The 10,757-nt window shown below is 49.6% G+C and overlaps 1 protein-coding gene across 1 annotated transcript; it reads right to left on the bottom strand.

Annotated features, from left to right (window-relative positions):
• Positions 1-7,577: 7,577 nt before the first annotated feature.
• On the bottom strand, positions 7,578-9,400 carry HRG_11392 (uncharacterized protein; the record flags this gene model as incomplete). The annotated part of the gene is made up of 7 exons (XM_044869862.1): positions 7,578-7,640; positions 7,803-7,885; positions 7,940-8,313; positions 8,377-8,410; positions 8,463-8,697; positions 8,745-8,991; positions 9,060-9,400. 7 exons carry the CDS (start codon positions 9,398-9,400, stop codon positions 7,578-7,580), a joined length of 1,377 nt encoding a protein of 458 aa, XP_044715124.1.
• Between the last annotated feature and the right edge of the window lie 1,357 nt (positions 9,401-10,757).

Genomic DNA, 10,757 nt, shown 5'->3' with positions numbered 1-10,757 from the left:
CGTACATGTCTTTAACGACCTACGATGGTTCGATGAGGATACCTTCACCTGGGGATCGTCAGAAGAAGTCCGGGCAGGAGAAAACCTCCAAGTCAAGGGGGTAGGCATGGCCGTTATCCCAGTGAAAAACGGGATCAATTTGAAGCTTGAGAGCAGCTACTACATCCCAGAGATGCCAACAAGTGTGTTCTCAGCTCGTCAGGGATTGTTGCGAAGATCTATTGGAACCAGGTTAACGGCACACTCTACCATGAGCCCACAGGGCGCACTCTGGTCAGTCTGCAAGAAATTGAAGACCAATACGTTATTGCAAGCCTCTCAAAGCGGCCCCAACACAGCGTCTTTGTCACAAGCAGGGCTCCTAAGCCACCAATGGGTGGGCAAGCAGACCTTTGGCACAGACGGCTAGGACATCCGGGGCCAGAACCCTTAGCCACCTAACCAAGATGGAAGGACCGGCCACGTGTGAATGCGAGGTCTGCGCAACAGGCAAGGCAAAGAGGCTGGTCTCCCGTGAGGAGCCCACTTTACGACCCAGAGGGGCCGGAGCTCAATTTAGCTTCGACTTACACCCAGGCCCGGTGGCCGGATTCGGGGGTGAAAAGTACTTTGCGCTCTTCACATGCATAACGACCAGGATGCGGTTTTATTACGCATTGAAGAGCAAAACCGAGGTCCGAGATGCCTTCAAGAAGCTGACATCAATGCTAGAAACCCAGTACGGGATAAAACTGATCAACCTGGCTACTGACGGAGAAAAAGCCCTTTTAACAAAGGAGCTAGTCAAATTCATCGAAGGATTGGGCATTCGGGTCTTCCAGTCAGCTCCATCCACGCCCACACAGAATGGGCATGCAGAAAGGTCCGGGGCCGTGGTCAAAGAAAGGGCCCGGCTTATGAACCTGGACTCCGCCTCCCGGAGGAGCTCTGGACCGAGACCTACCGAACAGCAGTGTATTTGCTCAACCGTACGCCACTTAAAGGATCTGATCATAGCTGGAGAAGCCCACACGAACGATGGTGGACCTATATGAGGGACCACAACCCTCTATACGGCCACATCAAGCGAGTCCAGCCGAGCATAAATCACCTGCGTGTCTTCGGCTGTGTGGCCTACCCAATGACAATCACTGCGTTGGAGCATGTAAAGTCACATAAGACGCAGTCCCCGCTTGAGCAGAGAGCTCATATCGGTTACCTGGTGGGCTACAGATCGACCCATCAATATGTCGTGTGGATACCCTCGATCCGCCAGACCAAATTGATGGTCTCGGCGAATGTACAATTTGATGAGTCAACAATGTACGATCCGAAGAGGGAAGAAGACGCGGAAGCCGTCCAGGTCTATACATACGATGTTCTTCGTCAAATGGTGGCGATAGACGTCCCTGACGACGAAGACATAGAGGAAGCAGGAGTGCGCAGTTACTCCGATGATGAGACAGATGACGGTATGACGCCGTACACCTCGGAGTCAATTGCGGCACCCTCTGCAGACGAGGCGACACAAGAAGCACCGAATTTGAAGACTTCGATGAGGACTACAACGGACAGTGCCTATATTTCGCCTCCAAGCACTTCAAACAGTAGGGTGGAGGAAGAAACCTCGCCCTCCCCACCAAGCTCTGTCACCACTAGCGTGACCCCGCAGGAGGTCACCCACCACGGGAGTGAGGACCCGGAGGTGGAAAACTTAAACATTATCTCGAGCCCTACGCGGACCGACCGGGAGCCTCAGGTATCACTAGGCACGCCGATCCTAGACGGATTGAATGAGCCACCTGTCGATCCGGGGGGTGGTGCGCTCGACGAGCCACAATGGTCAGAATTCGAGGAGCTGTCTCTGGGGGTTGGGGAGAGCCCGACCCCAGAGTCACAATCACAACCTGAAAACGACCCCGCAAAGCGAGGGACAAGTCTCAGGATAAACCCCGCCAATGTGCTTGAGGGCAAGAGACAGAGGAAGCCGAAGAAGGCCTTCATCAATAACATCATTGCTAATGCCTCGAAGCACAGGCTTCACGTTGAGGATATGCCTCCTGTGCCAACCTCCTTTAAAGCCGCGATGGCTTCGGAATACGCCCCCCAATGGATAATGGGGATGGGGCGTGAAATAGAGGACCAGATGAAGCTCGAAACATGGACCAAGGTGGCTAGAAAGATGGTTGAAGAAGCCGGTCACTTCATAATCCCTTTGCGATGGGTATATGCGTATAAACTCGATGAGCAGGGCTACGTCACCCGCTTCAAGGCCCGGCTTGTGGTCCGTGGAGACCAGCAGCCGGAAGACAACGAAGACACATACGCGGCAACACTACGAGCAAGAACCTTTAGAGTACTAATGGCCCTCTGCTGCCTTGAAGACCTTGAAACAGAACAGTACGATGTGAAAACAGCGTTTCTGTATAATAAGCTCAAGCATGCCATCTATTGCCAGATGCCACCAGGCTACCTTGAGCCTGGGCTATGCTTGAAGCTTCTCAAGGGACTATACGGGCTTCGAATCGCTCCAAGGCTGTGGTTTGAGGAGCTCTGGCTTCTTCAAGAAGCTGGGCGCTCAACAACTCGTCGAAGATGCCTGCGTGATGACTTATAAAGGAGTCATCATCTTCTTCTTTGTGGATGACATCGTGATGATGTATCCAAAAGAAAAGAAGGCCGAATGGGAAGAACTTCACGCTGCCATTATGAAGGAATATACCATCAACCACATGGGGAACTTCGCTGGTTCCTAGGATTGAAGTCATCAGGGATAGGGCCCAGAAGAAGCTTTGGCTCTCTCAAGCCTCGTATCTCTCGAAGATGGCCAAGAAATTCCACATTGAGGACGATGATCAGATCCTTGGCGTGCCCCAGGTCCCGATAACGACCGAAGAGCTCAAGCCATACGAGAAGACGGCTACTAGGGACGAGGTTCATCAATATCTCTCTAATTGGCTCAATTCTTCACCCAGCGATTCACACCAGACCCGACGGTGCGTTCCCGGTTGGAAAACTGGCACAATTCAGCCATAACCCGGGCCCGAAGCATAGGAGAGAGGCCAGGAGATGCCTGGCATACCTCTATCACACGAGAGATCGCTGCATCTGCTTCTCAGTCAAAGAAGCTGAACGCAGGTTCCTCTGCGCTTCTGATTCATCCTTTGCAGACAACCCGGAGACTCGAAAATCCTCACAGGGTTATGTCTTCTTGTTTCTAGGCGGACCCGTTGACTGGAAGGCTACGAAACAAGCGACTGTGACGACGTCGTCCACAGAGGCCGAATTGCTGGCCCTGTCAAGCGCGGCGAAGGAGCAAATGCAATTTTCCCGGCTAATTAAAGAACTTGACATCAAGGTAGAAGGCACCAATGAGCTATGGTGCGATAACCTGCAGACCATCAGGCTCCTGACTGAACTAAGCGCGAAGCTCAAGACGAACCTTAAGCACATCGATATCCATCGTCACTGGCTTCGACAGGAGGTTCAGGAAGAAAGACTCCAGATCACATGGATCAAGTCTACGGAGAATCCCGCTGATGGAATGACAAAGGCTCTTCCCCAGCAAAAGCACGAAGCTTTTGTCAAGCAGCTAGGGATGCAAGGGAGACCGGTGGCACCAATTGAAGCCGATGCGCCGGAGGACAGTTTCGACAGTATCACCACCCAGAAAGAGATATAGATGCTCTCCGAGCATCACCCAGGCCCGGGATGGACCCATCATTTTGCTGGTATTGACTTGTTAAAATGCTCCTGGTCACAACACCAAGGAAGACATCATGAAGAGCATCTCCCTCAACGGTAATAGCCTCACTCGCTGGACATTTGATAAGATTGGATGATTCGCCTGTCTCTTTTGCTTGTTTGCCTCACTCACCCAGTGAGACCAAGGCAAAGGGGGTGTGTCAGAGGGAGCAGACTGACGGTCTAATCCGCACACGTATAAACTCCGGTGAAAGAGGCAGGTCAGACACAAGGACTTGAGTCAGGTATCGATACAGTAGGGGAACATTGCCCTAATCGGGATACACGGGAATTGGCACTGATTCAGGGCCACCACGGGTCCCAGATTGGTATCTATTCGTATAAATACCCCCTCAATGTCGCACAGATAGATAGAAAACATGCATCATCGTTTGGACTCAATTGTGCCTGCCCTTATCCTTCCGCCCGCGCTCTCAGAGACGTATGCGAGAGAATGGTCAGGGGCCACAACTTGCGTCACCAAACCGCGTCCTTTTTGGGCGCATTTCAGCGACACTACTTCCAGGTACATGGGCACAAACCGCGATGATGACGTTCGAGGTGCGGCAAGGGGCTATTTACCTACCCCAACCTCCAGAATTGCCGCTTTTGGCGGGCTCCAACACTGTCTGTTGATCTGAAACGTGCTTGTGAACTACGCCCAGAAGAAGGTTAAGACATTTTTCGTTTCTTCTGCGACATAGGCTTTTCCGGCTCTCCGCCCGCCGAGCCAAGAATATAGCGTCTAGATTGGGCAAAAGCAGGCTCAGGTAAGTCTGGTGGGTAACGGTCGTGGACATGCGCGAGTAGTTCATACTCCTGTGGAGCTAATGAGCGCCGAAGTGCTCCTTTATTGTCCTGACTGGCTTACTATGTAACATAGTGTACACTACAGTATTATTTCCGTTTGAGCTGGTCTTTTACCAGGAGGAGGCAGAATTCAGCCGGGCAGGGGGCTTTTGCACAAACTTCATGCATGTTTCGAGAGACGGCGCACGTCTGGATGGCGTCATCTTGTCCTCTTAGTAGAAGCGATTTTGACCAATGAGAACTGGAGCTTAGAACATCAATAACTCTGGGCTGCGCGTATGATTGGTCAAGTGACGCCAAGCTGCATCAGAGGCTGTGCACCTGATGGCCGTTAGGACCTGCGGGACGGAACAGAGTGAGTCAGTCAGTCACAGATCGTAAGAGACAGGGTCACACAACAAGGGGCACGGTTGGTGTGGATGACTGAACAACGATCGGGAAGAAGATCCCTGTGTATCGGGCAACGAAAGACTCTTGATTCTCTATCTAAGTGATGGTGAAAAGTTGGCTTCTTATACTTGGAATTTTGGGCTGAGTGGCGATGTCGCCACCTAGGCAGCATGTAACGGGCTAGGCCCTGCTGGACAAGGCAGTGCCTTGTCGGTCTAAGCACTGTTGCTCCAGTAACGGCTTAGTCTATTTTGTTGGAGGATTTCTGTCATTCTATTTTCCTTTCCTTCTTCTTTCCTCAGCTCGAATGTAAAACGCACGAGGACTACATAGCTGTAATTTACACTATTAGAACCCATCACACAGCATAGATGACGATGTCACCTAGAAGGTTCGAATCCATCACTAATATGGCATTACGAACTGCTTGCTGCCTTTTAGGCAGCACCGTGAATGAGCGTCTTGATCTTGACAGGGCGGTAGAAACCTTTCGCCAGAACGCAAGTACGGTACGGTCAAAGCCTTGTGATGTACCTACGGCAAGCAACTGCCAACTGGTAAGTTATTTTCTCCTCGATGCGTGATACTGTAATTTCGCATCTCGAATTTTTGTTATTTGAAGAGTTCAAAGAGCATGAGAGGGGAGTATCTGCAGATTATGGAAGGGCCGGAAAAAATTACACGATATGTATTTCGCGCAGCATCGAAGACTGTGAAGCGTAGACTGGTACACCAGATTCCTAAATACGCTACAACTTGGCGACGCGTGTAAGCCAGGATATCACAAGTATTGCGGCAGCGAAAAAATGCAGCGGCTGTACAATGTTCGTTCAACCGCTTGGCAGTGGCTTATTCGATGCTCCACACGCCGGAGCGGGCAACCCAGGGCAGCTCAGGGCAGCTCAGGACAGGCTCAGGCGGCTCAGGCAGCTCAGGGCAGATCAGGGTAGCTCAGCCCCTGCTCAGGGTAGCTCAGTCCCTGCTCAGGTTCGGCACGTACTTACTCAAGGTGGATCAGGTGGTGCTAATGGAAATACAATAGAGTGTGAACTTTCAAGGGTAGACCATGATTGCTTTGTCGCGCGGCTGGAATAGATCTGAGGAGCGTGTATCCTGAAGCTTCGGGAGGATTCTCGCGGCCAGCCCTTCATGGCAGACTGGTTGCTCGCTAGCTTGCTGGGAAAAGGTAAGATAGCTGCGTGCCTCCCCTAGGTAACTGTTAAAGGCACCACGATAGCCCAATTGACCTCCATCATGCCGTAAGAAGTAATGAGCAGGCAAACATTCGAGGAGCAAATTGACGTTTTTCAAGAATGCTCGTTCCTTAGTTACGTTGTGTTCTAGTCACATTGACGATCGATGCACTTCCCGCGACTGAGAGCCGATACGATGCCGCCCACGTGGTTGTCCTTGACAATTGGTTTGTTGCAAAGGACGCTGGACGCTCGATCATGTACGCCTTTTATCTAGGTGTGGATTTTTAGGTGGCCCGACGGCCGTTCAAGCGAAAGACAGAATTAATGTTTAACGACGATTACGCCAATACAAATTGGAAGAGGTAGGAGCCAAGTACACAAGTTGTTATGAAGATCTAGAAAGGTGCGGCCCAACGGTCCTATTTATGCCGTTGGGTAACTTCCATGGGCACCAAATTAGCCATACACGTGAGGTCACTATAGGTCCTGATACATGGCCTTATAATGATCTTTCAGGTGGTCCTTGATAACACCTAATAGCCTAACACTCCGACATTCCTCGTAAGAACGATTGGAACACTTCCACCGCAAAAGTTCCTCTATCACCACCGCGCGAAAATGGACGTCAACTAGAAGGCTGAAGCTCGAGGAACGTAAGTTCTCCTTGTCTCATACTAAAAAGAAAGGATATTCTCCTGATTAGGGAAGTCTGGTTGAGAACAAGGTGACTGCTTTAGCCACACACATAGATTTCGCGCGATGCAGGTTGACCGTGGAGATACCAAGCGATACATTCGATTTGCTACCTTGCAGACCAACAACTTCGATTGGTCAAAAGGCATAGCTTAGGACACTGTTCCGTGTATTCGTAGAGCATGGTTCCGCAGATGCTCCATATGGTCCAGTGGCAAATCGCAGATCGAACATCTAATCTCATCGCCCTCGCGTAAATTCGACAAGTGCTTGCGTCGGAAGTGCTTGGACAGGTCTCCAGGAGTGTAAAATCATCTGATGTCAAATCAAGGGCCTTGCCGACACAGATGAAGCATCTTCGAGGCCTGTCCGTGACTGTCTTAATGAAGGTGGACATCAGAGCCGTGTGTTGAGGGCTGTTGATAGGCGGTTCGTTCATGAGAGTAGGCCTAGTTGAGTCGACCGACGCTCGAGCGCCGCGGATCGTCTGCCCTTCCTCGACCATACAATAAGCTACGATGGCGGCGATAGCATTGTCTCTCCGTCGATATTGACCTTCGAGCGTGTTGCCAAGTGGAGCGGCGAGGGCCTCAACCAATCGCTTTTGAGCCGGTCGCTGAGGACAAATGGGAGTGTTCACAGTCGCTTGTTTGACAAACCCAATACCTTGCAATTGCCCCTCAATGTCGTCCACCGCCTGTCTGGCAGTCCATTCATCTCGAATCTTCTGCTTAAGCACCCTCTTCAATCTTTGCTTCTCGTTCCTCAGTCGACGGCGGAGTTCCATGTGCTTCTTTGAACCTGGGCGATGATGCCGAAGGTCTTGCTCTAGTCGCTTGATGATAGGATCAGTAGACACGGATGCTATTTGTTCAGCTGTGAGATCCGTGGGTCTCCGCTTGCTGATAGAGTGGCCGACGCTGCAGGCCTGCCTTATGAGCGCCTGCTGTGGTTTTGTCGCCGGAGAATACCCCAAGTATCCGCGCAAACCTCCCGTCCCAGGTAGTGCTTCTGAAAGGGATTCGAATTGGCGTGATCTAGAGCAAGATTTCGCAGCGACTCGCTGATATCGGCTGAAGCTGGAGTAAGCAACAAGGCTATCGTGATTGGAGGACTTGACGAACCACTTCGATCGAACTCATTGGCCGCATTATAACGCAAGTTGTAGGGGATGGTGGGGTATTCCAACCCCAATATTTCGCCAACCCTTCTGATCCATTGTGCAATCATCTGGTAAGAAAGAGGCTTGTCCTGGGATAGCTCATAGCCGATAAAGGTTTTCATAGCCCGTCGGAATATATATGTGTCTTTTAGATCGTCCTTGAGCGGCAGAGGTAGCTCCCGCTCCTCAGGGTGGATATCAAGATTGGCAAGCTGTGCGGGTGAATTGAGACTTGTTGCTCGGAACGCGCGATGGCGGAAAAGAATGCCTAGCAGGAAGATGTGAGGATTGAGTAGCAAGGAAGGGTCGGCCAAGGTCTCTGGAAGAGGAAATGTTTTCCTAGATTCGCGTCAGTGCCATATCCTACGAGCAGATGAAGCACGGCGTTTCTGGCGTCCTTACGCATCTTTGACACCGAGGTACGTTTTCGTGAAGGCTAAGGTGAAGCGAATCAAAATATTATGCGGTCCACCTTCTGGGTCTTTCACCAGTGCGAGCCGGATGTCTCCAAACCGGAGACGCAGGATGGATGTGGGGCGAGCTCCAGCGGGTGCAAGAAGAAGGAGAAAGAGAACAGCAAGGATCCGAAGTTCCCCAAGCCTGAACGATTTTTGTCGTGCTAATTGTCGTTTCGATTTGCTCCTTGAGATCTTCGATCGTCATGCATCGATTCGCTCGCCTCTGGTCGCTCAAGTCATGTTTTTTGGAGAGGTCTCGGAGAACCTGCAGGGTTACCTTTTGACCTATTATTCGGAGGGATCGGGCTGTACCTTGTGCATACGCCGATTTAGTTTCGGGTCGAGTTTGTCTCCAGTGGCTCTCTCGAAGACGAGTCGGAAGACTTTCCAGTATGTGCTCAAAGAGCTGCTCTTCCTCGTTCCTCGCCTTTTCCTGCCATCCTTACCGACCTTCTGGTTGAGGGACCAGTCAAAAAAATTATACAAAAGCCGCAGGGAGCTGGACTCGGAGACAGACTCCAAACATTTTTGGGGGTCACAACCCAGCACCTCGCAGTACCTGAGGGTAGGACCATTACATGTTAGAGGCTGGGAGTCATAAGGGACATGATGTCGTTGGTGACGTACTGGCGCCATTGTGCGTCGCAGGCATCGAGGAGCAGTAGACTACCGTCGCTATAGTCTTGAGCTTCGTAGGCGGTCTCGTTGAATTTCTCAACGGCTTCCCGGTAGTACTCAGGTGGATGAACGTTGCCACCGAAGAGCTGGACTTGGTCTTCAACGTCAGCGTCGACGAATCCGTCTGCGTCATTGAAGTTCAAGTCCTCTACATCCGTTGCCTCCGCATACGTATCCGAGTGAAGGGGCTCAACTTTGTCAAAGAGACCACCATCGTCAAATTCGTTCTGGGGGGAGTAAGACGCGTCCGAGTCGTAAGAGATGGCGGAATGGCGTGCTCGGCGCGTCATGGTTGACAATGGATCGTATAAGTCAGCGGGATGCGGCTTTCCGTGAGCTGGCAAGAGGAAAGAGTTTCCACAGTAATGCTTGGTTGTGTAATAGGTAAGATGCTACCAAAATTTGAGGCGGAGTAAGAGCTTAAGTATGACCTATGCGACGCCACCGTTCTGAGCGCTTTGTGGCTCCTTCTTTGAGGCTAGAAAGAGATGTCGGAAAGGCACACAGCTTAAACGGGCCGCGGAGGCGTCCCGACGTGGCTCTGCGGGCTGAGCATGATGGGTGACATGCCAAGTACATCGGAGATACTTGGAGGGATGAGCCCGGCGATACATTTGTCCGTTCTCGCTCTGGATTCCTGGCAAATTGGCCGCCACCTTTGGTGGCAGAGACCGTCCAAACGGGTGGTAAATCCGCCGTCTCATAGTTTATAGGAGTAAACTTTTATATACTTATAGTCTTAAAGGACTTATAATAAGCTATCTTAGCGGCGTTAAAAGCCTTAGCTAAATACTATACTATAATAGTAAGATAGCGCCGATTAGCCTCCTTAAAAATAAGTATGCTTATATCTAAGCTATTATCCTTAGTATCCTTATTACTAGTCTTTAGCTTATTAAGCTTATATAGGTACTTAATAATAGCGACTATATTAGCTTAGTTATTAAATATAAGAGTATTAGCCTTAAGAAAGATTAGCTTATTAATTATAATATTTAAAGTTAAGGGGAAACTTACTTAGTTATAGGTCGTAGTATATTTATAGTACTACTTATAGCGTATTAAGGAAACCCCTAAGAAAATATAGCTAATTAAGAGTACCTTAATAAGCTTAGGCTTAGTTATACTATACTCCTTAACGACTATCTTAAAATAATATATATACTAAAGCTTATAAAGGATAACCCCTTAGGCCTTAATTAAGCGGGCTTTAGCTTTAAATTAAGTATGCTTTTTTATAGGAGCGCGACCGCCTTATACCGCCGCTTAGGTGCCTTTATTTCTAGCGTCGCTATTCTTAGGTTTATTAGTAAAAGGAGTTAGATTATAGCCGTTTTTATTATTACTATTATTATTATCTTAGCCCTTATTTAGCTAGGTATTAAGATAGTCTTAGCCCTTATTTAGCTAGGCCTTATTATTAATATCGGCCTACCTATTTTAAAGAGCGGCCTAAGCGATAATCTCTTATTAGCTAAAGCCGCCTTATTAAGATAAAGTAGCTAGGTTATTGGTACTTACTTAAGAGCGCCTAAGTACGATCTCCTCGCTAGTATTAATATTACTAATAAGGGTAATAGACTTATAAGTTTCCTAGCCTATAAAGGTAGGCTTATTAATAGTTAGAGTTAAAGTATTTAATAAGGT

This window comes from Hirsutella rhossiliensis, assembly GCF_020360975.1.
Source record: "Hirsutella rhossiliensis strain HR02 chromosome Unknown scaffold00020, whole genome shotgun sequence".
Classification (NCBI taxonomy): Eukaryota; Fungi; Ascomycota; class Sordariomycetes; order Hypocreales; family Ophiocordycipitaceae; genus Hirsutella; species Hirsutella rhossiliensis.
Note: the sequence above shows the minus strand (reverse complement) of the source record. Positions and strands in the feature narration are given on the sequence as shown.